At 45.4% G+C, this 27900-nt stretch overlaps 1 protein-coding gene across 1 annotated transcript; it reads left to right on the forward strand.

Moving 5' to 3' along the window:
* The first annotated feature begins 291 nt into the window (after positions 1-291).
* On the forward strand, positions 292-27818 carry LOC123093888 (receptor kinase-like protein Xa21). The gene is made up of 5 exons (XM_044515956.1): positions 292-387; positions 22577-22835; positions 24774-25698; positions 25876-27191; positions 27445-27818. Exons 1-5 carry the CDS (start codon positions 292-294, stop codon positions 27816-27818), a joined length of 2970 nt encoding a protein of 989 aa, XP_044371891.1.
* Positions 27819-27900: the final 82 nt, after the last annotated feature.

Here is a 27900-nt window from a genome sequence, read left to right on the forward strand (position 1 = left end):
ATGTGTGGATCAAAATAGTACTAGTCCATTTTGCAAGTTATTGCTGTTTTAACTGAACGTAGACTAATCCCTGCACAAGCACCGGTTGTTGACTGCTCTTATGTGTGTATGCTGATGACTGTCTTTTTTCCGTTCACATATACACACACACACACGCACAGAAGCCTGAGGAGTCTATGCACAAGTATCATCTATATATATATGACCACTCTCAAGTGAAATTTCACACAATCACTACATAGACTCATCCCCAGCCTCAAATCTTCTCTTCCCTCAGTTCAAACCAAAATCATGAACACTTTGATCTTCCTGTGCTTCACTCTGTCCTTGTACCCTTACCATACCGTATCACTAGCAAGCACCAATGTCACTGCCATGCAAATGCGCGTGTTATGAATGAGCAACTAGATTTCCTGAGGGCCAAAGGCCATTACATATACTTGTGTGCGAAAGTGCAGAAAAGCCCCTTATACAATGGGGATGTACAGAATGAACTATACACATCTAACACCCCCCCCCCCCCCTCAAACTCATGGTGGATCAACAACACTGAGTTTGGAGAGGAAAAACCCATGCTGCGCTCGAGTCTGTGCCTTCGTGAAGAAGTCAGCCAACTGTAACTCAGAGGGCACATAGTGAAGAGCGAGAGTCTGATCCTACACAGCAGCACGCACAAAGTGGGCATCCACACCGATGTGCTTGGTGAGCTCATGCTTCACCAGGTCACGCGCAATACTGATAGCACCGGTACTGTCGGACAGTAGAGGAGTGGAGGTAGTAGCATCCACACCAAAATCCTCAAGTAACCACCGTAACCAGATCACCTCAGCCGTCAACATAGCCATGGCTCGCAACTCAGCCTCTGTACTCGAGCGAGAAACTGCAGTCTGCTTCTTTGTCTTCCAGGCAATAAGAGAGCCACCAAGAAAGACACAATAAGCAGACAGCGAGCGTCGATCTGAGGGATCACTAGCCCAGGTAGCATCAGAGTAGGCCTGGAGCTCAAGAGAGCTGGAGCGGGGAAAGAAAAGGCGCTGAGAGATCGTGCCACGAAGATATCGTAGAACACGGAGGAGATGACTATAGTGGACAGAGGTGGGGGCTGAAACAAACTGACTCAGGATATGGACAGGATAGGAGATGTCAGGACGCGTAACAGCAAGATAGACCAGACTGCCAACAAGATGACGATAGGGAGTGGGATTAGGAAGAGGGTCACCATCGGTGGCACGAAGCTGAACGTTGAGCTCCATAGGAGTCACAACCGTGCGCTCATCACCAAGAGCAGCGCGAGCAAGAAGATCCTGAATATATTTTTCTTGGGAGATGTAGAAGCCATCAGAGGTCGAGGAGATATCAATCCCAAGAAAGTAGCAAAGTGGACCAAGATCAGTCATAAGAAACTGGTCGCGAAGGCGAGCCTTAACAAAGGCGATGTAGTCAGTGTCGTCACCAGTGATGATCATGTCATCAACATAGAGAAGGAGAAGAGTCCGACCACGAGGAGACGTGTGAACAAACAGCGCAAGATCATGGTCACTGGGCAAAAAACCAGCGGCGGTCACCACAGATGCGAAGCGCTCAAACCAGGCGCGAGGGGCCTGTTTGAGACCATATAGAGAGCGGCGAAGTCTACAGACCATACCATTAGGAGCATAGTACCCCTGTGGTGGCTGCATATAAACCTCCTCACGCAACTCTCCATTGAGAAAAGCGTTCTGAACATCAAGTTGAGAGATAGACCACTGACGAACAGAAGCCACAGCAAGAAGTGTGCGAACAGTGGTCATGTGGGCCACAGGAGCGAATGTCTCATCATAATCACGTCCCTGCTCCTGTTGGAAACCACAGGCTACAAGACGAGCTTTGTAGCGCTCAAGAGAACCATCGGAGAGAGTCTTAACCTTGTAGACCCACTTGCAGGTGATGGGACGAACGCCGGAAGGGAGAGGAACCAGATCCCAAGTGCCAGAGCGCTCAAGGGCAGCAAGCTCTTCGGCCATCGCAAGCTGCCACTCAGGCTGAGTCATGGCAGTCCGATAGGAAGTGGGCTCAGCAATGGCAGAGAGACCATACTGATCAGGGGAGTAGCGATCAGGTGGGCGGCGAGGCCGAGCACGGAGATTATGAACCGGGGGAGATGTGGAGGAAGGAGCACCAGAGGTGGAAGGCTCATCAGGGGAGACATCCTCAGTATGAGGGCGACGAGTATAGTGGAGAGGAAACGGTGAGAGAGGGCGACAGACTGAAGATGACGGTGAAAAGGTGAAGGAGGAGGATGGAGAGGATGGGGTCGGTGGTGAGGGAGAGGATGGGGTCGATGGTGAGGGAGAAGGGAGGAGAGGTGCCAGAGGAAGAGGTGACACGGGAGGCACGTAGCGGGGTGTATCGAGAAGGAGAAGGAAAGCAAGGTCATTGACAGAGAAACTCGAGGAAGAAGAACGTGGGTAGTAAGAACGAGACTCATCAAAAGTCACATCACGCGAGATGCGCAAGCGATGACCTACAGGATCCCAACATCGATAGCCCTTGTGCTCATCGCTGTAGCCAAGGAAGACACACTCAACCGACTGAGCAGTCAGTTTGGTGCGTTCTCGGGGGGCGAGAAGAACATAGCACACACATCCAAACATACGAAGAGCTGAGTAGTCGGGAGAGCGACCAGTGAGACACTCCATAGGAATACCACCCTGAAGAGCAGTCGATGGCTGAATGTTAATGAGACAGGTGGATGCGAAAACAGCCTCAGCCCAAAAATGTGGTGGAAGGGAAGCAGCAATCATTAGCGCACGAGCCGTCTCAAGCAAATGGCGATGCTTGCGTTCGGCAATGCCATTCTGAGCATGAGCCCCAGGACATGAGAACTGGGCAAGAGTACCCTGTTCCGCTAGAAAACCACGCAACAGCTGAGAGATATACTCCCCAGTAGAGTCAGCACGAAAAGTACGAATGGACGTGGCAAACTGGGTGTGAACCATGGCAGCAAAACGTTTGTATATAGAGAGAACCTCGCTACGAGATTTCATGAAGTAGAGCCAAGTGTAGCGAGAGAAATCATCAATAAACAAAACATAGTAGCGATGACCACCTTTCAAATCAAAGGGAGCAGGACCCCAGACATCAGAATGAACTAAGTCAAACGGATGCTGAGATACTGACTCACTAGTAGGATAAGGTAACTGAGTCTGTTTGCCAAGTCTGCAACCATTACAATGTAGGGAGACATCTCCAGATACAGACCCTAAGAGGCCCTGACGAACTAAAGAAGACAAGCGAGAGCCACAGATGTGACCAAGTCGATGATGCCACTGCTGGAAAGACGCAGACGAAGGGGCAGCAAGAGCATGGGAGCTGGCAGAAGTGGTGGCAGCGGAAGGAACACAAAGCCAGTCAACCTCCCAAAGGCCCTCTGACTCACGGCGCCGAGGGCCAGCTCCAACCAAAACCTTGGTGTGACGATCCTGAATGGAGCAAGAGTCGGTATCAAGAATGACACGACAACCAGAATCAGTAAGTTGGGCAGCGGAAAAAAGATTCATGGTAAGACGAGGAACATGTGAAACACTCGGAACAGAAAAGGACGGAGTGGAAAGAATACCACGACTAGCAACAGGAAGAGATGTGCCATCGGCAGTAAGAATATTAATAGGCGAATCAAGAGGTCGAAGAGAAGACAATACAAAAGAATTGGAAGACATATGGAAGGAGGCTCCAGAATCCAAGACCCACGAAGATGTACCTGACTGTGTAGATGCCTGCGATGGTGGAGAAGTGGCTGCAGTCACAGCAACAGCAGAACCAGTCGACGAAGAGCCTGAGGAGGCCAAGAGACGTTTGAGCCTCACAATGTCCTGGTCAGTGAGTGACGGAGTCGAGGAAGATCCAGAAGTCCCACTGGAAGAGGAGCGCCGCTGGTCTTGCTTCTTCTCACGGCAATCAGACTCTGGGTGACCTAGCCGAGAGCAGTAGCCACAGAAGGTGTCACAGTGCGACCGGCCCCTCTTAGTGTAAGCAGGTCGACTTACCCCCTCTGAAGGTGTGGGGAGGAGCGGGGGAGCGGTGGGCCGAGCAGACGACACAGGAGCACGAGCAGCCAACACAGACGGGACCACCAGCAATCCAGCAGAACGAAGGCGAGTCTCCTCAGCACGAAGCTCGGCAAGCACCTCGGAGATAGGAACACGACCACGAGCAAGCAAGTGAGCACGTCGGGGCTCAAACTCAGAGCGGAGACGAGATAAGAACTCATGAACCCTCTGAAACTCCAAGTCAGACCGCGTAGTCTGACAGCAACGGCAAGTGCCACAAACAACTGTCCGCAGTGAGTCAAGCTGACGCCAGATGGCAGAGCACTATGAATAGAACTCATCAACAGACGAGTCACCCTGACGAAGAGCATGCTCCTGACGCACCACAGAGAGATATAAAGCATCACCAGAGGGCTGATAGCGCTGACAAAGATAGGACCACATCGCTGCAATAGTGCCAAGGCCCATGAACTCCGAAGCAAAACTGAGGGAGGACACTCGCAGTGAGAACAGCAGCAGCTCGAGCATCCCGGTAGACTGAAAGGGCATCAGAATAAGTGGATACCTGCTGATCATAGGCATCAACTGCAGCATCATCAAGTGAAGGAAATATTCTCTAGAGGCAATAATAAAGTTATTATTTATTTCCTTATTTCATGATAAATGTTTATTATTCATGCTAGAATTGTATTAACCGGAAACATAATACATGTGTGAATACATAGACAAACATAGTGTCACTAGTATGCCTCTACTTGACTAGCTCATTAATCAAAGATGGTTATGTTTCCTAGCCATGGACAAAGAGTTGTTATTTGATTAACGGGATCACATCATTAGTTGAATGATCTGATTGACATGACCCATTCCGTTAGCTTAGCACTTGATCGTTTAGTATGTTGCTATTGCTTTCTTCATGACTTATACATGTTCCTGTAACTATGAGATTATGCAACTCCCGTTTACCGGAGGAACACTTTGGGTGCTACCAAACATCACAACGTAACTGCGTGATTATAAAGGAGTACTACAGGTGTCTCCAAAGGTACATGTTGGGTTAGCGTATTTCGAGATTAGGTTTTGTCACTCCGAATGTCGGAGAGGTATCTCTGGGCCCTCTCGGTAATGCACATCACTTAAGCCTTGCAAGCATTGCAACTAATGAGTTAGTTGAGAGATGATGTATTACGGAATGAGTAAAGAAACTTGCCGGTAACGAGATTGAACTAGGTATTGGATACCGACGATCGAATCTCGGGCAAGTAACATACCGATGACAAAGGGAACAACGTATGTTGTTATGCGGTCTGACCGATAAAGATCTTCGTAGAATATGTGGGAGCCAATATGAGCATCCAGGTTCCGCTATTGGTTATTGACCGGAAACATGTTTCGGTCATGTCTTCATTGTTCTCGAACCCGTAGGGTCCGCACGCTTAAGGTTTCGATGACAGTTATATTATGAGTTCACATGTTTTGATGTACCGAAGGAGTTCGGAGTCCCGGATGAGATCGGGGACATGACGAGGAGTCTCGAAATGGTCGAGACGTAAAGATTCATATATTGGATGATATGGTTAGTGTTGGAAATATGCCCTAGAGGCAATAATAAATGAGTTATTATTATATTTCCTTGTTCATGATAATCGTTTAATATCCATGCTATAATTGTATTGATAGGAAACTCAGATAGATGTGTGGATACATAGACAACACCATGTCCCTAGTAAGCCTCTAGTTGACTAGCTCGTTGATCAATAGATGGTTACGATTTCCTGACCATGGACATTGGATGTCGTTGATAATGGGATCACATCATTAGGAGAATGATGTGATGGACAAGACCCAATCCTAAGCCTAGCACAAAGATCGTAGTTCGTATGCTAAAGCTTTTCTAATGTCAAGTATCATTTCCTTAGACCATGAGATTGTGCAACTCCCGGATACCGTAGGAATGCTTTGGGTGTACCAAACGTCACAACGTAACTGGGTGGCTATAAAGGTGCACTACAGGTATCTCTGAAAGTGTCTGTTGGGTTGGCACGAATCGAGACTGGGATTTGTCACTCCGGTAAACGGAGAGGTATCTCTGGGCCCACTCGGTAGGACATCATCATAATGTGCACAATGTGACCAAGGGGTTGATCACGGGATGATGTGTTACGGAACGAGTAAAGAGACTTGCCGGTAACGAGATTGAACAAGGTATCGGTATACCGACGATCGAATCTCGGGCAAGTACTATACCGCTAGACAAAGGGAATTGTATACGGGATCGATTGAGTCCTTGACATCGTGGTTCATCCGATGAGATCATCGTGGAACATGTGGGAGCCAACATGGGTATCCAGATCCCGCTGTTGGTTATTGGCCGGAGAACGTCTCGGTCATGTCTGCATGGTTCCCGAACCCGTAGGGTCTACACACTTAAGGTTCGATGACGCTAGGGTTATAAAGGAAGTTTGTATGTGGTTACTGAATGTTGTTCGGAGTCCCGGATGAGATCCCAGACATCACGAGGAGTTCCGGAATGGTCCGGAGGTAAAGATTTATATATGGGAAGTCCTATTTTGGCCACCGGAAAATGTTCGGGATTTTTCGGTATTGTACCGGGAAGGTTCTAGAAGGTTCCGGAGTGGGGCCCACCTGCATGGGGGACCCACATGAACGTGGGTAGTGGGGGCAAGTCCCCAAACCCCTGTTCAAGGCGCACCAAGATCCCCCCTTAGAAGGAATAAGATCATATCCCGAAGGGATAAGATCAAGATCCCTAAAAAGGCGGGGATAACAATCGGTGGGGAAGGAAATGATGGGATTTCTTTCCTCCCACCTTTGCCAATGCCCCAATGGACTTGGAGGGCAAGAAACCAGCCCCCTCCACCCCTATATATAGTGGGGAGGCGCATGGGAGCTTCACCCTTCCCCTGGCGCAGCCCTCCGCCTCTCCCAAGTACTCCTCCTCTCTCGCGGTGCTTGGCGAAGCCCTGTAGGATTGCCACGCTCCTCCACCACCACCACGCCGTTGTGCTGCTGCTGGATGGAGTCTTCCTCAACCTCTCCCTCTCTCCTTGCTGGATCAAGGCATGGGAGATGTCACCGGGCTGTACGTGTGTTGAACTCGGAGGTGTCGTCCGTTCGGCACTAGGATCTCCGGTGATTTGGATCACGACGAGTACGACTCCTTCAACCTCGTTCTCTTGAACGCTTCCGCTTAGCGATCTACAAGGGTATGTAGATGCACTCTGCTTCCCCTCGTTGCTGGTTTCTCCATAGATAGATCTTGGTGACACGTAGGAAAATTTTGAATTTCTGCTACATTCCCCAACAGTGGCATCATGAGCTAGGTCTATTGCGTAGATTCTTTGCACGAGTAGAACACAAAGTAGTTGTGGGCGTTGATTTTGTTCAATATGCTTACCGTTACTAGTCCAATCTTGATTCGGCAGCATTGTGGGATGAAGCGGCCCGGACCGACCTTACACGTACACTTATGTGAGACAGGTTCCACCGACTGACATGCACTTGTTGCATAAGGTGGCTAGCGGGTGCCAGTCTCTCCCACTTTAGTCGGATCGGATTCGATGAAAAGGGTCCTTATGAAGGGTAAATAGCAATTGGCATATCACGTTGTGGCTTTTGCTTAGGTAAGAAACGTTCTTGCTAGAAACCCATAGCAGCCATGTAAAACATGCAAACAACAATTAGAGGACGTCTAACTTGTTTTTGCAGGGTATGCTATGTGATGTGATATGGCCAAGAAGAATGTGATGAATGATATGTGATGTATGAGATTGATCATGTTCTTGTAATAGGAATCACGACTTGCATGTCGATGAGTATGACAACCGGCAGGAGCCATAGGAGTTGTCTTAATTTATTGTATGACCTGCGTGTCATTAAACAACGCCATGTAATTACTTTACTTTATTGCTAACCGGTAGTCATAGTAGTAGAAGTAATAGTTGGCGAGACAACTTCATGAAGACACGATGATGGAGATCATGGTGTCATGCCGGTGACGATGATGATCATGGAGCCCCGAAGATGGAGATCAAAAGGAGCAAAATGATATTGGCCATATCATGTCACTATTTGATTGCATGTGATGTTTATCATGTTTATGCATCTTATTTGCTTAGAACGACGGTAGTAAATAAGATGATCCCTCATTAAAATTTCAAGAAAATGTTCCCCCTAACTGTGCACCGTTGCGAAAGTTCGTCGTTTCGAAGCACCACGTGATGATCGGGTGTGATAGATTCTTACGTTCACATACAACGGGTGTAAGCCAGATTTACACACGCGAAACACTTAGGTTGACTTGACGAGCCTAGCATGTACAGACATGGCCTCAGAACACAAGAGACCGAAAGGTCGAGCATGAGTCGTATGGTGGATACGATCAACATGAAGATGTTCACCGATGATAACTAGTCCGTCTCACGTGATGATCGGACACGGCCTAGTTGACTCGGATCATGTAATCACTTAGATGACTAGAGGGATGTCTATCTGAGTGGGAGTTCATAAGATGAACTTAATTATCTTGAACATAGTCAAAAGATCTTTGCAAATTATGTCGTAAGCTCGCGCTTTAGTTCCACTGTTTAGATATGTTCCTAGAGAAAATATAGTTGAAAGTTGAGAGTAGCGATTATGCGGACAGTAGAAAGCTTATGTCCTTAATGCACCGCTCAGTGTGCTGAACCCCAAACATCATTTGTGGATGTTGCGAACATCGGAATTACACGTTTTGATAACTACGTGATAGTTCAGTTAAACGGTTTAGAGTTGAGGCACCAAAGACGTTTTCAAAACGTCGCGGAACATATGAGATGTTTTCGAGGGATGAAATTGGGATTTCAGGCTCGTGCCCACGTCAAGAGGTATAAGACCTCCGACAATTTTCTTAGCCTGCAAACTAAGGGAGAAAAGCTTAATCGTTGAGCTTGTGCTCAGATTGTCTGAGTGCAACAATCACTTGAATCGAGTGGGAGTTGATCTTCCAGATGAGATAGTGATGTTTCTCCGAAGTCATTGCCACCAAGCTGCTAGAACTTCATGATGAACTATAACATATCAGGGATAGATATGATGATCCTTGAGGTATTCACGATGTTTGACACCGCGAAAGTAGAAATCAAGAAGAAGCATCAATTGTTGATGGTTGGTGAAACCACTAGTTTCAAGAAGGGCAAGGGCAAGAAGGGATACTTCATGAAACGGCAAATCAGCTGCTGCTCCAGTGAAGAAACCCAAGGTTGAACCCAAACCCGAGACTAAGTGCTTCTGTGATAAGGGGAATAGTCACTAGAGCGGAATTACCCTAGATACTTGGTAGATGAGAAGGCTGGCAAGGTCGATAGAAGTATATTGGATATACATTATGTTAATGTGTACTTTACTAGTACTCCTAGTAGCACCAGGGTATTAGATACCGGTTCGGTTGCTAAGTGTTAGTAACTCGAAATAAAAGAGCTACGAAATAAACGGAGACTAGCTAAAGGTGAGCTGACGATATGTGTTGGAAGTATTTCCAAGTTTGATGTGATCAAACATCGCACGCTCCCTCTACCATCAAGATTACTATTAAGCTGAATAATTGTCATTTGGTGTTTGCGTTGAGCATAGACATGATTGGATTATGTCTATCGCAATACGGTTATTCATTTAAGGAGAATAATGGTTACTCTGTTTATTTGAATAATACCTTCAATGGTCTTGCACCTGAAACGAATGGTTTATTGAATCTCGATCGTAGTGATACACATTTTCATGCCAAAAGATATAAGATAGTAATGATAGTACCACTTACTTGCGGCACTGCCATGTAAGTCATATTGGTATAAAACGCATGAAGAAGCTCCATAATGATGGATCTTTGGACTCACTCGTTTTTGAAAAGTTTGAGACATGCGAACCATGTCTATTGGTGTATACACATGAAGAAACTCCATGCAGATGGATCGTTTGGACTCACTTGATTTTGAATCACTTGAGATATGCAAATCATACCACATGGGCAAGATGACTGAAAAGCCTTGTTTTCAGTAAGATGTAACAAGATAGAAACTTGTTGGAAGCAACACATTTTGATGTGTGCAGTCCAATGAGTGCTGAGGCATGCAGTGAATATCGTTATGTTCTTACTTCACAGATGATTCGAGTAGATGTTGAGTACATTTACTTGATGAAACACAAGTCTGAATTATTGAATGGTTCAAGTAATTTCAGAGTGAAGTTGAAAATCATCGTGACAAGAGAATAAAATGTCTATGATATGATCATAGAGATGAGTATCTGAGTTACGAGCTTTGGCACGCAATTAAGACATTGTGGAAATTGTTTCACAATTAATACCGCCTGGAACACCATAGTATGATGGTGTGTCCGAACATCATAGTTGCACCCTATTGGATATGTTGCGTACCATGATGTTTCTTGTCGAATTACCACAATCGTTCATGGGTTAGGCATTAGATACAACTGCACTCACTTTAATAGGGCACCACGGAATTCCGTTGAGACGACACCGTTTGAACTATGGTTTGGAGAAACCTAAGTTGTCGTTTCTTGAAAGTTTGGGGTTGCGACGCTTATGTGAAAACGTTTCAGGCTGATAAACTCAAACCCAAAGCGGATAAATGCATCTTCATAGGACACCCTAGGTATACCTCCAGTCTCAGTTCCGGAAGCAAAAGGGATTGTTTCTAGAATTAGGTCCTTTCTCGAGGAAAAGTTTCTCTCGAAAGAATTGAGTGGGAGGATGGTGGAGACTTGATGAGGTTATTGAACCGTCACTTCAACTAGTGTGCAGCAGGGCACATGAAGTTGTTCCTGTGGCATCTACACCAATTGAAGTAGAAGCTTATGATAGTGATCATGAAGTTTCGTATCAAGTCACTGCCGTACCTTGTAGGGTGACAAGGATGCGTACTACTTCAGAGTGGTACAATAATCCTGTCTTGAAGGTCATGTTGCTAGACAACAATGAACATACGAGCTATGGAGAAGCGATGGTGGGCCCATATTCCGACAAATGGTTAGAAGCCATGAAATTCGAGATAGGATCCATGTATCAGAACAAAGCATGGACTTTGGTGGACTTGCCCGATGATCGCCAAGCCATTGAGATAAATGGATCTTTAAGAAGATGACAGACGTGGACGGTAATGTCACCGTCTATGAAGCTCGACTTGTGGCGAAGAGTTTTCACAAGTTCAAGGAGTTGACTACGATGAGATTTTCTCATCCGTAGCGATGCTTAAGTTCGTCGAAATCATGTTAGCATTAGTTGCATTTATGAAATCTAGCAGATGGATGTCAAAACGAGTTTCCTTACCAGTTTTTGTAAGGAAAGGTTGTATGTGATACAATCAGAAAGGTTTTGTCGATCCTAAAGATGCTAACAAGTATGCAAAGCTCCAGCAATCCTTCTAAGGACTGGAGTAAGCATCTCGGAGTTGGAATGTGCGCTTTGATGAGATGATCAAAGATTTTGGATTTATACAAAGTTTATGAGAAACTTGTATTTCCAAAGAAGTGAGTGGGAGCACTATGGAATTTCTGATGAGTATATGTTGTTGACATATCGTTGATCAGAAATGATGTAGAATTTCTGGAAAGCATATAGGGTTATTTGAAAAGTGTTTTTCAATAGAAAACCTAGATTAAGTTGCTTGAACATTGAGCATCAAGATCTATGAGGATAGATCAAAAACGCTTAATGGTACTTTCAAACAAGCACGTACCTTGACATGATCTTGAAGGTGTTCAAGATGGATCAGTCAAAGAAGGAGTTCTTGCCTAAGTTGTAAGGTATGAAGTTAAGACTTAAAGCTCGACCATGGCAGAAGAAAGAGGAAGGACGAAGGTCGTCCCCTATGCTTTTGTCATAGGCCCTATACGGTATGCCATGCTGAGTACCGCACCTGATGTGTGCCTTGCCACATGTCTGGCAAGAGGGTACAAAGGTGATCAAGGAGTGGATCACCGGACAGCGGTCAAAATTGTCCTTGGAGTAATAAGGACATGTTTCTCGATTATGGAGGTGATAAAGAGTTCGGCGTAAAGGGTTACGTCGATGCAAGCTTTAACACCTATCCGAATGACTCTGAGTAGCAAACCGGATACGTATAGTGGAGCAACCATTTGGAATAGCTCCAAGTGGAGCGTGGAAGCAGCATTTACAATATGACCTAGAGATTTGCGAAGTACATACGGATCTGAATGTTGCAGACCCGTTGACTAAAACCTCTCTCACAAGCAAAACATGATCAAACCCGAGAACTCATTGAGTCTTAATCACATGATGATGTGAACTAGTTTGGTGACACTAGTAAACTCTTTGGATGTTGGTCACATGGCGATGTGACCTGTGAGTGTTAATCACATGGCGATGTGAACTAGATTATTGACTCTAGTGCAAGTGGGAGACTGTAGGAAATATGCCCTAGAGGCAATAATAAATGAGTTATTATTATATTTCCTTGTTCATGATAATCGTTTAATATCCATGCTATAATTGTATTGATAGGAAACTCAGATAGATGTGTGGATACATAGACAACACCATGTCCCTAGTAAGCCTCTAGTTGACTAGCTCGTTGATCAATAGATGGTTACGGTTTCCTGACCATGGACATTGGATGTCGTTGATAACGGGATCACATCATTAGGAGAATGATGTGATGGACAAGACCCAATCCTAAGCCTAGCACAAAGATCGTAGTTCGTATGCTAAAGCTTTTCTAATGTCAAGTATCATTTCCTTAGACCATGAGATTGTGCAACTCCAGGATACCGTAGGAATGCTTTGGGTGTACCAAACGTCACAACGTAACTGGGTGGCTATAAAGGTGCACTACAGGTATCTCTGAAAGTGTCTTTTGGGTTGGCACGAATCGAGACTGGGATTTGTCACTCCGGTAAACGGAGAGGTATCTCTGGGCCCACTCGGTAGGACATCACCATAATGTGCACAATGTGACCAAGGGGTTGATCACGGGATGATGTGTTACGGAACGAGTAAAGAGACTTGCCGGTAACGAGATTGAACAAGGTATCGGTATACCGACGGTCGAATCTCGGGCAAGTACTATACCGCTAGACAAAGGGAATTGTATACGGGATCGATTGAGTCCTTGACATCGTGGTTCATCCGATGAGATCATCGTGGAACATGTGGGAGCCAACATGGGTATCCAGATCCCGCTGTTGGTTATTGGCCGGAGAACGTCTCGGTCATGTCTGCATGGTTCCCGAACCCGTAGGGTCTACACACTTAAGGTTCGATGACGCTAGGGTTATAAAGGAAGTTTGTATGTGGTTACCGAATGTTGTTCGGAGTCCCGGATGAGATCCCGGACGTCACGAGGAGTTCTGGAATGGTCCGGAGGTAAAGATTTATATATGGGAAGTCCTATTTTGGCCACCGGAAAATGTTCGGGATTTTTCGGTATTGTACCGGGAAGGTTCTAGAAGGTTCCGAAGTGGGGCCCACCTGCATGGGGGACCCACATGAACGTGGGTAGTGGGGGAAAGTCCCCACACCCCTGGTCAAGGCGCACCAAGATCCCCCCTTAGAAGGAATAAGATCATATCCCGAAGGGATAAGATCAAGATCCCTAAAAAGGGGGGATAACAATCGGTGGGGAAGGAAATGATGGGATTTCTTTCCTCCCACCTTTGCCAATGCCCCAATGGACTTGGAGGGCAAGAAACCAGCCCCCTCCACCCCTATATATAGTGGGGAGGCGCATGGGAGCTTCACCCTTCCCCTGGCGTAGCCCTCCGGCTCTCCCAAGTACTCTTCCTCTCTCGCGGTGCTTGGCGAAGCCCTGCAGGATTGCCACGCTCCTCCACCACCACCACGCCGTTGTGCTGCTGCTGGATGGAGTCTTCCTCAACCTCTCCCTCTCTCCTTGCTGGATCAAGGCATGGGAGATGTCACCGGGTTGTACGTGTGTTGAACTCAGAGGTGCCGTCCGTTCGGCACTAGGATCTCCGGTGATTTGGATCACGATGAGTACGACTCCTTCAACCCCATTCTCTTGAACGCTTCCGCTTAGCGATCTACAAGGGTATGTAGATGCACTCTACTTCCCCTCGTTGCTGGTTTCTCCATAGATAGATACTGGTGACACGTAGGAAAATTTTGAATTTCTGCTACATTCCCCAACAGTTAGGCCAAGGGGTCAAGCCCATGAGGCTTTAGATCGGTGCAAAAGGAGTTTTGCAGAGGCTAGGGGGCCAAACGCCGGAGACCCTGGCGTCTGGCCCTGGGCCAGACGCCGAGGCCCATGGCGTCTGGGCCAGATGCCAAGGATTGTGGCGTTTGGTCCTGGAGTCCGAGTCGGACTCTTGCCTTTCGGGCAAAACCAACTTTGAGGAGGCTTTTGCTCCAAGTTTCGACCCCGGGGCTCAACATATAAATAGAGGGGCAGGGCTAGCACCAAAGACACAACAATTGATCCCTTGGATCTCTTAGCCGTGTGCGGTGCCCCCCTCCACCATAGACCACCTCGATAATATCATAGCAGGTGCTTAGGCGAAGCCCTGCGATGGTAGAACATCAATATCGTCACCACGCCGTCGTGCTGACGGAACTCTCCCTCGACACTCGGCTGGATCGGAGTTCGAGGGACGTCATCGAGCTGAACGTGTGCTAGAACTCGGAGGTGCCGTAGTTTCGGTGCTTGATCGGTCGGGCCGTGAAGACGTACGACTACATCAACCGCGTTGTGCTAACGCTTCCGCTTACGGTCTACGAGGGTATGTAGACAACACTCTCCCCTCTCGTTGCTATACATCACCATGATCTTGCGTGTGCGTAGGAAATTTTTTGAAATTACTACGTTTCCCCAACAGTGGCATCCGAGCCTAGGTTTTATGGTTTGATGTTATATGCACGAGTAGAACACAAGTGAGTTGTGGGCGATATAAGTCATACTGCTTACCAGCATGTCATACTTTGGTTCGGCGGTATTGTTGGATGAAGCGGCCCGGACCGACATTACGTGCACGCTTACGCGAGATTGGTTCTACCGCCGTGCTTTGCACACAGGTGGCTAGCGGGTGTCAGTTTCTCCAACTTTAGTTGAACCGAGTATGGCTACGCCCGGTCCTTGCGAAGGTTAAAACAGCACCAACTTGACAAACTATCGTTGTGGTTTTGATGCGTAGGTGAGATTGGTTCTTGCTTAAGCCCGTAGCAGCCACGTAAAACTTGCAACAACAAAGTAGAGGATGTCTAACTTGTTTTTGCAGGGCATGTTGTGATGTGATATGGTCAAGACATGATGCTAAATTTTATTGTATGAGATGATCATGTTTTGTAACCGAGTTATTGGCAACTGGCAGGAGCCATATGGTTGTCGCTTTATTGTATGCAATGCAATCGCCCTGTAATGCTTTACTTTATCACTAAGCGGTAGCGATTGTCGTAGAAGCATAAGATTGGCGAGACGACAACGATGCTACGATGGAGATCTAGGTGTCGCGCCGGTGACGATGGTGATCATGACGGTGCTTCGGAGATGGAGATCACAAGCACAAGATGATGATGGCCATATCATATCACTTATATTGATTGCATGTGATGTTTATCTTTTATGCATCTTATCTTGCTTTGATTGACGGTAGCATTTTAAGATGATCTCTCACTAATTATCAAGAAGTGTTCTCCCTGAGTATGCACCGTTGCCAAAGTTCGTCGTGCCTAGACACCACGTGATGATCGGGTGTGATAAGCTCTACGTCCATCTACAACGGGTGCAAGCCAATTTTGCACACGCAGAATACTCAGGTTAAACTTGACGAGCCTAGCATATGTAGATATGGCCTCGGAGCACGGAGACCGAAAGGAAGAGCGTGAATCATATAGTAGATATGATCAACATAGTGATGTTCACCATTGAAAACTACTCCATCTCACGTGATGATCGGTTATGATTTAGTTGATTTGGATCACGTGATCACTTAGATGACTAGAGAGATGTCTGTCTAAGTGGGAGTTCTTAAGTAATATGATTAATTGAACTTAAATTTATCATGAACTTAGTCCTGGTAGTATTTTGCAAATTATGTTGTGAGATCAATAGCTTGCGTTGTTGCTTTCATATGTTTATTTTGATATGTTCCTAGAGAAAAATGTATTGAAAAATGTTAGTAGCAATGATGCGGATTGGATCCGTGATCTGAGGTTTATCCTCATTGCCGCATAGAAGTATTATGTCCTTAATGCACAGCTAGGTGACAGACCTATTGCAGGAGCAGATGCAGATGTTATGAACGTTTGGCTAGCTCAATATGATGACTACTTGATAGTTTAGTGCACCATGTTTAATGACTTAGAATCGGGACTTCAAAGACGTTTTGAACATCATGGACCATATGAGATGTTCCAGGAGTTGAAGTTAATATTTCCAGCAAATACCCGAGTTGAGAGATATGAAGTCTCCAACAAGTTCTATAGCTAAAAGATGGAGGAGAATCGCTCAACTAGTGAGCATGTGCTCAGATTGTTTGGGTACTTCAATCGCTTGAATCAAGTGAGAGTTAATCTTCCAGATAAGATAGTGATTGACAAAATTCTCTAGTCATCATCACTAAGTTAGTAGAACTTTGTGATGAACTATAGTATGCAAGGGATGACAAAAATGATTCCCAAGCTCTTCGTGATGTTGAAATCAACAAAGGTAGAAATCAAGAAAGAGCATCAAAGTGTTGATGATTAACAGGACCACTAGTTTCAAGAAAAAGGGCAAAGGGAAAGAAAGGGAACTTAAAGTAGAATGACAAGCAAGTTGTCACTCCCGCAAAGAAGCCCAAAGCTGGACCAAAGCCTGAAACTGAGTGATTACACTGCAAAGGAAATGGTCACTGGAAGCGGAGAAGCCCTGAATATTTGGTGGATAAGAAGGATGGCAAATTGAACAAGGGTATATTTGATATACAGGTTATTGATGTATGCCTTACTAGTGTTTATAGTAGCCCCTGAGTATTTGATACTTGTTCGGTTGCTAAGATTAGTAACTCGAAATAGGAGTTACAGAATAAACAGAAACTAGTTGAAGGGGAAGTGACGATGAGTGTTGGAAGTAGTTCCAAGATTGATATGATCATCATCGCACACTCCCTAAAACTTTTGGGATAAGTGTTAAACCTAAATAAATGTTATTTAGCGTTTGCGTTGAGCATGAATATGATTTGATCATGTTTACTGCAATACGGTTGTTCATTTAAAGTCAGAGAATAATTGTTGTTCTGTTTACATGAATAAAACCTTCAATGGTCATACACCCAATGAAAATAGTTTATTGGATCTCGACCGTAGTGATACACATATTCATAATATTGATGCCAAAAGATGCAAAGTTAATAATGATAGTGCAATTTATTTGTGGCACTGCCGTTTGGGTCATATCGGTGTAAAGCGCACGAAGAAACTCCATAAAGATGGATTTTCGGAATCACTTGGTTATGAATCATTTGATGCTTGCAAACCGTGCCTTTTGGGCAAGATGACTAAAACTCCGTTCTCCGGAACAATGGAACAAGCTACTGACCTATTGGAAATAATACATACCGATGTATGCGATCCAATGAGTGTTGATGCTCGTGGCAAGTATCGTTATTTTCTGACCTTCACAAGATGATTTGAGCAGATATGGGTATATCTACTTGATGAAACATAAGTCTGAAATAGTTGAAAGGTTTAAAGAATTTTAGAGTGAAGTGGAAAAATCATCGTAACAAGAAAATAAAGTTTCTGCGATCTGATTGCGGAGACGAATATTTGAGTTACGACTTTGGTCTTCAAGTAAAACAATGTGGAATAGTTTCACAGCTCACGCCACCTGGAACACCACAACATTATGGTGTGTCCGAACGTCGTAACCACACTTTATTGGATATGGTGCGATCTATGATGTCTCTTACTGATTTACCAATATTGTTTTTGGGTTATGCATTAGAGACAACTGCATTCACGTTAAAAGGGCACCATCTAAATCTGTTGAGACGACACCATATGAACTGTGGTTTAGCAAGAAACCCAAGTTGTCGTTTCTTAAAGTTTGGGGCTGCGATGCTTATGTGAAAAAGTTTCATCCTGATAAGCTCGAACCCAAATCGGAGAAGTGCATCTTCATAGAATACCCAAAGGAAATTGTTGGGTACACCTTCTATCACAGATCCGAAGGCAAGATATCCGTTGCTAAAAATGGATCCTTTCTAGAGAAGGAGTTTCTCTCGAAAGAAGTGAGTGGGAAAAAGTAGAACTTGATGAGGTAACTGTACCTTCTCCCGAATTGGAAAATTGTTCATCACTGAAATCAGTTCCAGTGATTTCTACACCAATTAGTGAGGAAGCTAATGATGATGATCATGAAACTTCAGATCAAGTTACTACAGAACCCCGTAGGTCTTCCAGAGTACAGTCCGCACCAGAGTGGTACGGTAATCCTGTTCTGGAAGTCATGTTACTAGACCATGATGAACCTACGAACTATGAGGAAGCGATGATGAGCCCAGATTCCGCAAAATGGCTTAAGGCCATGAAATCTGAGATGGGATCCATGTATGAGAACAAAGTGTGGACTTTGGTGGAGTTGCCCGATGATCGGCAAGCCATATTGTATAAATGGATCTTCAAGAGGAAGACAGACGTTGATAGTAGTGTTACTATCTACAAAGCTAGACTTGTCGAAAAAGGTTTTTTGACAAAGTTCAAGGTGTTGACTACGATGAAATTTTCTCACTCGTAGCAATGCTTAAGTCTGTACAAATCATGTTAGCAATTGCTGCATTTTTATGAAATCTGGCAAATGGATAAACAAAATTACATTCCTTAATGGATTTAAAGAAGAGTTGTATATGATGCAACTAGAAGGTTTTGTCAATCCTAAAGGTGCTGACAAAATACGCAAGCTCCAGCGATCCATCTATGGACTGGTGCAAGCATCTCGGAGTTGGAATATACGCTTTGATAAGTTGATCAAAGCATATAGTTTCATACAGACTTGCGGTGAAGCATATATTTACTAGAAAGTGAGTGGGAGCACTATAGCATTTCTGATAAGTATATGTGAATGACATATTGTAGATCAGAAATAATGTAGAATTATTCTGCAAAGCATAAAGGAGTGTTTGAAAGGAGTTTTTCAAAGAAAGACCTCGGTGAAGCTGCTTACATATTGAGCATCAAGATCTATAGAGATAGATCAAGACGCTTGATAAGTTTTTTCAATGAGTACATACCTTGACAAGATTTTGAAGTAGTTCAAAATGGAACAGTCAAAGAAAGAGTTCTTGCCTGTGTTACAAGGTGTGAAATTGAGTAAGACTCAAAACCCAACCACGGCAGAAGATAGAAAGAGAATGAAAGTCATTCCCTATGCCTTGGCCATAGGTTCTATAAAGTATGCCATGCTGTGTACCAGATCTATTGTATACCCTACACTGAGTTTGGCAAGGGAGTACAATAGTGATCTAGGAGTAGATCACTAGACAGCGGTCAAAATTATCCTTAGTGGAATAAGGATATGTTTCTCGATTATGGAAGTGACAAAAGGTTCGTCGTAAAGGGTTACGTCGATGCAAGTTTTGACACCGATCTGGATGACTCTAAGTCTCGATCTAGATACATATTGAAAGTGGGAGCGATTAGCTAGAGTAGCTCCATGCAGAGCATTGTAGACATAGAAAATTGCAAAATACATAACGGATCTGAATGTGAAAGACCCGTTGACTAAGATTCTCTCACAAGCAAAACATGATCACACCTTAGTACTCTTTGGGTGTTAATCACATAGCGATGTGAACTAGATTACTGAATCTAGTAAACCCTTTGGGTGTTGGTCACATGGCGATGTGAACTATGGGTGTTGATCACATGATGATGTGAACTATCGATGTTAATCACATTGTGATGTGATCTAGATTATTGACTCTAGTGCTAGTGGGAGACTGAAGGAAATATGCTCTAGAGGCAATAATAAAGTTATTATTTATTTCCTTATTTCATGATAAATGTTTATTATTCATGCTAGAATTGTATTAACCGAAAACATAATACATGTGTGAATACATAGACAAACATAGTGTCACTAGTATGCCTCTACTTGACTAGCTCGTTAATCAAAGATGGTTATGTTTCCTAGCCATGGACAAAGAGTTGTTATTTGATTAATGGGATCACATCATTAGTTGAATGATCTGATTGACATGACCCATTCCATTAGCTTAGCACTTGATCGTTTAGTATATTGCTATTGCTTTCTTCATGATTTATACATGTTCCTGTAACTATGAGATTATGCAACTCCCATTTACCGGAGGAACACTTTGGGTGCTACCAAACGTCACAACGTAACTGGGTGATTATAAAGGAGTACTACAGGTGTCTCCAAAGGTACATGTTGGGTTAGCGTATTTCGAGATTAGGTTTTGTCACTCCGAATGTCGGAGAGGTATCTCTGGGCCCTCTCGGTAATGCACATCACTTAAGCCTTGCAAGCATTGCAACTAATGAGTTAGTTGCGAGATGATGTATTACGGAACGAGTAAAGAGACTTGCCGGTAACGAGATTGAACTAGGTATTGGATACCGACGATCGAATCTTGGGCAAGTAACATACCGATGACAAAGGGAACAACGTATGTTGTTATGCGGTCTGACCGATAAAGATCTTTGTAGAATATGTGGGAGCCAATATGAGCATCCAGGTTCCGCTATTGGTTATTGACCGGAAACGTGTTTCGGTCATGTCTACATTGTTCTCGAACCCGTAGGGTCCGCACGCTTAAGGTTTCGATGACAGTTATATTATGAGTTCACATGTTTTGATGTACCGAAGGAGTTCGGAGTCCCGGATGAGATCGGGGACATGACGAGGAGTCTCGAAATGGTCGAGACGTAAAGATTCATATATTGGATGATATGGTTAGGCCAAGGGGTCAAGCCCATGAGGCTTTAGATCGGTGCAAAAGGAGTTTTGCGGAGGCCAGGGGGCCAAACGCCGGAGACCATGGCGTCTGGCCCTGGGCCAGACGCCGAGGTCCATGGCGTCTGGGCCAGACGCCAAGGATTGTGGCGTTTGCTCCTGGAGTCCGAGTGGGACTCTTGCCTTTCGGGCAAAACCGACTTTGAGGAGGCTTTTGCTCCAAGTTTCGACCCCGGGGCTCAACATATAAATAGAGGGGCAGGGCTAGCACCAAAGACACAACAATTGATCCCTTGGATCTCTTAGCCGTGTGCGGTGCCCCCCTCCACCATAGACCACCTCGATAATATCATAGCAGGTGCTTAGGCGAAGCCCTGCGATGGTAGAACATCAATATCGTCACCACGCCGTCGTGCTGACGGAACTCTCCCTCGACACTCGGCTGGATCGGAGTTCGAGGGACGTCATTGAGCTGAACGTGTGCTAGAACTCGGAGGTGCCGTAGTTTCGGTGCTTGATCGGTCGGGCCGTGAAAACGTACGACTACATCAACCGCGTTGTGCTAACGCTTCCGCTTACGGTCTACAAGGGTATGTAGACAACACTCTCCCCTCTCGTTGCTATACATCACCATGATCTTGCGTGTACGTAGGAATTTTTTTGAAATTACTATGTTCCCCAACATCAAGGGCCTTGGCGGCATCCCGATCAGTCTGAGAAGCATCAGGAGCAAGTACCGGTGGTACCGGCGGAACAGGAGCCACCGGAGCAACAGGGCAGGGCGGACAGGGTACCTCGCCAGAGAGAACACCCCACAGAAGGAGCCCGCGCATATGGATACGCATGAATCCAACAAACTCAGCATAATTTGTGCCATCGAAGATCACCGAGCACCGAGGAACAGCCACATAGCCAGACGAAGACATGCTGATTATCTCGCTCTTTTTTTGGAAGTCAATGAACCCACGCAGTCGATCTGGATCCAGCAAGGGGGCGAGCGAGACAGGGAGGGGCGCTCGATCCCGAGGGAGGGGGGGTTCGCTCGATCCGGATGAAGCAGGGGCCCAATCGGGCTTGGGCCTGGCCGACCGGCCGGTCAAGCAGCAGGAGCAGCCAGATCCGCTCGCTCGCCTTCGGTCAGAAACGGATCGACCAGTTCCTCCGGCCCCGACGGGATCAGGCACCGGATCCCGCTCGCGAGCCCACGCGGCAAAGAGGGACGGGGGAGGCGCTCAAGGTCCGCTCAGAGCTCGCCCACACAGCGCGGATGGGGAGGGAGAGCGCTCAAGCGGGGCCAGCAGCTGTGCGACCGGAGGGGCGCTGCAGCCATGGGAAGCGGTCGCAGTGGCCGGCACAGCGGCAGACGGGAACGGCAACCGGAACAGCGGCGACCGGAATGGAATCGAGGCAGACTAGGAAGAGGGAGCACTGAGTTGCGGGCGTGCGGGAGCGAGAGAGGAACCTAAGCATCTGATACCATGTTATGAATGAGCAACTAGATTTCTTGAGGACCAAAGGCCATTACATATACATGTGTGTGAAAATGCAGAAAAGCCCCTTATACAACGGGGATATACAGAATGAACTATACACATCTAACAGCGCGCACTTCTCTCCCTCAAGGACATGGTGTCCGACCCGTTTGGCTCTCTCCATTCATGGAACAGCTCAAACAACCCATGCAGGTGGCGCGGTGTTGGATGCAGCCGCAAGCACACTGAGAGGATCCTCGAGCTAAACCTCAACTCATTCGGCTTGATTGGAGGCATCTCTCCATTACTAAGCAACCTCTCATATCTCCATGTGCTAAACCTTGGGGAGAACCATCTTGCCGGTCAGATACCTGCGGATAGGACTGGACGTCCGAGCGAGCTTTTCGGCTCGGCCCGAAGCTCGCTCCAGCTCGGCCCGTTACAGCTCGGCCCGATACAATAAACGAGCGAGCCCAATTGGAAAAAGAGGCCCGATTCCCGACCGAGCCGAGCCGAGTTTCGCCCGGTCCAACTCGGTGACTCGCTCAAGGCCCAGCCCAATTCGTCCATCTCCATCGCACGCAACGCATTAGGGCACGAGAGAAGCAGAGAGAGCGCCGCCTCCCCCTTTCTCTGCTTTGTGCTGCCTCGCCCCTTTCTCTGCTCTGCGCCGCAAAGCTGGATCGACGGCGACGAGCGCGTCTCCTAACCGCACCGACAGCAACGGGCTCGACGGCGACGGGCGACGCCACGTTCCCTCACCAAGCCGGACGCAGAAAGACGCGCCTCCCTTGGTTTCTCGCCGAACGTGACGAGCAGGAGCAGGTACCTCCTTCCTTTCCAATCCCTAGCCGCAACTCTCTGAACTACTCTTACGCATGTGATGGATCAATGGATGGATGGATCGATGGATGTACTCATGTAGTTCTTCCGTCCCAATCCCTAGCCGTAGGTGTCTAAACTAGCATGCATCTGAATGGATGGATGGATCGATGGATGTAGTCATGTATATGTAGGGCTAGATGGATGGATCATGGATGGATGTATTGTAGCCTGTAGGGCTAGATCTAGAAGAGCCGGATGGATGGATCATGGATGGATGGAGTTATAGGACAGAATGAATTGGTAGATCGAAATTTTCATTGATTTCATGTGTAATTAGTTTTCTGCTGTTGATGATCTACTTGTTGTAGCATAGCAGCTCGAAAATAAAACTACTTGCTGAAAAATTACATTGATACCATGTGTAATTAGTTTGCTGCTGTTGATGATTGACTGTTTGTTGTTTGCTGATTTGTGCAGACGCCTATCGTCGCAACAATGGACAAGGAAAAGGGGAAGGCGAATGGGAAGGAGAAGGAGAAAGAGAGGCCTTGGACTTCATTATGAAGAGCAAGGTGCCGGTCTCGGGGATGCAGAAGGGGAATGGGAAGGGCAATGCAGCAGCTACTACGCGGCTGCCGAGGAAGATAGCAAATGATTGCAGCAATGCCCCAATCGCTGAGTTGTTGTATAGGGTAAAAAAGAAACCTCCGCCTCGGCGTCTCCCTGACCCCACCGGCGCTGGTGTGCGTGCCGCAATCGCCGCTGCCTCCGGCTCCGCAAACTACCATGAGAGGTCAAAGTGATCGTCTCGAGCCATTTCTTTTGTTGTCATGAACTTCGAATTATGTGTTCGTTGTGATGAACTTTGGATTATGTGTTTGTTGTGATGAACCATGCATTTTCAACGATGTTGTTGTGAACTTGTGATGAACTATGAATTTGGTATTATGTAGTTTTCACTAGTAATTGTCTGTCAACATTTTCTCAGTTTTTATGTCAAAGTGGTAAGTTTTGTGCTATGCAAAATTTCTATGTGTGGCTGTCAATATTTGATGCTTTGCTGTGTAAAGTTCAAAGGAAGTGCTGTCCAAAATTCATTAGAAATGCTGTTGAATTCTTTCTCTCATATCTGTTCCATTATTACAATTTTGGTAGAAGAATTCATAGATGAAAGCTTATTTTTCATTACTATGACCATTTCTTAAAACAATAGACTGCTGAATGTTCCATTTTTAGCAATATAAACTGTTTGTTTTTCAAAATATGGGTTTAATTGCTGCAAAAAAGAATCAACATTGGACTATATACAGAGGTTCTGTAGTTATAAAGCTTCTGGAGGCAAATGCTTCGAGCCGGCTCGGTCTGATCCGAGCTTTAGCTGAAGCGAGCCGAGCCGCCTAAAGTCGGCTCGTTGGCTGAGCGAGCCGAGCCGAGCCGAGCCGCTCTAGAGCGAGCCAAAGCCAGGCTCGGATCAAGCTCGGCTCGGCTCGGCTCGTGTCCAGCCCTACCTGCGGACCTGGGTCATCTTCGTAGACTTCGGGTACTGAACCTTTCCATGAACTCACTGCAAGGCGGCATCCCAACTTCTTTGGCAGGCTGCACCAATCTAATGAAGCTTAGCCTGGCTCACAACCAGCTGCGAGGTGAAATCCCTGGTGAGATTGGTAGTTTGAGAAATCTTGTCTTTTTTACACTTCATACCAATTACTTGACGGGAAACATCCCATCATCCTTGGGAAACTTGTCATCACTTGTCGCATTGAGTATGGCCAAGAACTTCCTATCAGGCATGATTCCTACTTCTTTTGGAAATCTATCGAACCTGACAATTATTTCACTTTTGAATAATCAGCTATCCGGTGCTATACCTTCCTCGCTTGGTCGCCTAACTAATATGGTAACACTTATCCTGGACCAAAACAACCTGACTGGTTCTATACCTCCTACTATTTGGAACATGTCATCTTTGGTTCTATTTTCCGTAGAAACCAATGAGCTTACCGGGACAGTACCTCCAAATGCACTCAGTAAACTTTCTGCTCTCGAGATTTTCTCTTTAGTGGAGAATAATTTTCATGGGCAGATTCCTTCTTCGCTTCCTAATGCTACCGGCCTAATTCAATTTGAAATCGCAATCAACCACTTCAGCGGCACTATTCCTCCAAAGCTTGGCGGGTTACAGGGCCTCCAATTTTTTGTTCTAGCATTTAATGCATTTGAAGCTAAAAACCATCATGAATGGAATTTTATGCACGCATTAACAAATTGCTCCGAGTTACAAGCTTTGGAATTGAATGATAATAAGCTTAGTGGAACGTTTCCTTCTGCAGCTTCCAATTTATCCACAAAGCTACCATATCTTTCCCTAGCTGGCAACACAATTTCAGGTCATGTTCCTAGAGAGATTGGTAACCTCGTTGGTTTAAGGTCTCTCCAAATAGACAGCAATTCACTGACTGGATTTCTCCCATCTTCATTTAGTATGCTTCGGAATCTAAGACGTTTGACGCTAGATAACAATGTCTTCAGCGGGCCCATCCGACCTACTTTTCTAGGTAACTGTACTCAGCTAAACATCTTTTCCCTTTCGATGAATTCCTTTAGTGGAATCATTCCAAGCACCATAGGAAACATGGTGTCCCTCTTGATACTAGACCTATCTACTAACCATTTTACAGGGACAATCCCTAGCAGTTTGTTCAATATCACGACACTTTCCATACAACTAGGTATCTCTAATAATCATTTCGAAGGACCAATACCACCTGAGATTGGGAACCTACAAAATCTTGTAGTGTTTGATGCCATGTTCAATCGGCTCACTGGGGAAATTCCTGCCACTCTAGGAAAATGTCAGCTTCTCCAAACCATCAACCTGCAAAACAATTCATTGGCGGGTAATATTCCATCACTCTTGAGTGGGTTGAAGGGTTTGGAAATTCTCAATCTCTCAAGAAACAATTTTTCAGGCCAAATACCAAACTTCCTAGGAGATTTCACAAGTCTCGCACATCTTGACCTTTCTTTCAACAATTTTGATGGAGAAGTGCCAAAAGTTGGTGTTTTTGCAAATGCTACTAAGATTTGGGTCGTGGGTAATAGCAAGCTTTGTGGGGGCTTTCAAGACCTTCATTTGCCCCCATGTTCTCTTCAAATTTTGAAGAGAAAACATAAAATTCCAGTGCTCGCAATTGTTCTTTCACTTGTTGCAACAACAATATGCATCCTTTTGTTGCTCATGTTCTTCCTTGATTACTACAAGAGAAAATCAAGGGAAACTCCTTCAACAATGTCCACACAAGGCCACAAAGTTGTCTCCTACCAACAGTTGGTAGAAGCAACAAATGGTTTCTCAACATTAAATTTGTTGGGCAGTGGGAGCTATGGATCTGTTTACAGAGCTAACTTGCATGATGACATAAGTGGGCAAGAAAACATTGTCGCTCTGAAAGTACTAAAACTTCACACCCCTGGAGCGCTCAAGAGTTTCACATCTGAGTGTGAGGCGATGAGAAATTTACGACATCGAAACCTTGTCAAGGTCATCACAGCATGCTCAAGCATCGACTTCAATGGGAATGATTTCAAGGCTATAGTGCTTGATTTTATGCCCAATGGTAATTTGGAAGAGTGGCTTCATCCTTTCACAAACCACCAACCAGGGGCTAGGAACTTAAGTCTTGCCCAAAGAATGAGCATACTCTTTGATGTGGCTAATGCATTGGAATATCTCCATTGCAATGGAGGTGCACCAATTGTTCATTGTGATCTTAAGCCAAGTAATGTCCTTCTGGATTCTGATATGTTAGCTCATGTTGGTGACTTTGGATTATCGAGGATTCTTATAGAGGGATGCTCATATTTCCAAGCCTCAACGAACTCGATGGGATTTAGAGGCACTATTGGTTATGCTCCTCCAGGTTAGCGCACTTTTCTTTTTCTTTTGCGTTTATAATTATCATATTACAGTGAGCAGTAAATGTCGACATGCCTCTTAACTTGATATAGTGGTCCCATTTTAGTCCCTCGGTATGCATTATGTTTTAACCTTTAATTTGTGTTGTAGCCCTTAGCTACAAATTGCCTGCACGTATGGTAAAAATTAAATGTTTATAATTGTTATAAAACTATTAGTGGGTGATGTTTAGTTCACATGTGTGTTTACTTCAACAGAATATGGTGCTGGCAATATGGTTTCAACTCATGGAGACATTTATAGCTATGGAGTTCTTATTCTTGAAATGGTTACTGCGAGGAGGCCCACAGATAACATGTTTGACCAAGGATTAAACCTTCGCAAGTATGTCAAGATAGCCTTTGAAAGCAGAATGATGGACATTGTCGACCCTGAATTGGCTGAAGAGCTTGAAAATGGCCCAGCAACAACAGATGGCCCATCAAACCAAAGGAAGGTTGATGCTCTGATTTCTCTAGTTAAACTTGGGATGCTCTGCTCTGAGGAAATACCATCGAGTAGAATATCAACCAAAGATATCATCAGGGAGCTGCATGCAATAAAAGTTAAAGAAATCAAGGAGAACAAGTAGGAGACTGAAGATAAATGGCAATCCAAGTATATCTTTCTGTAGAGTTCTCGAAAAAAGTAACTTCCACCAAATTCACAAGAGA

Source organism: Triticum aestivum, chromosome 1B, assembly GCF_018294505.1.
Source record: "Triticum aestivum cultivar Chinese Spring chromosome 1B, IWGSC CS RefSeq v2.1, whole genome shotgun sequence".
Classification (NCBI taxonomy): domain Eukaryota; kingdom Viridiplantae; phylum Streptophyta; class Magnoliopsida; order Poales; family Poaceae; genus Triticum; species Triticum aestivum.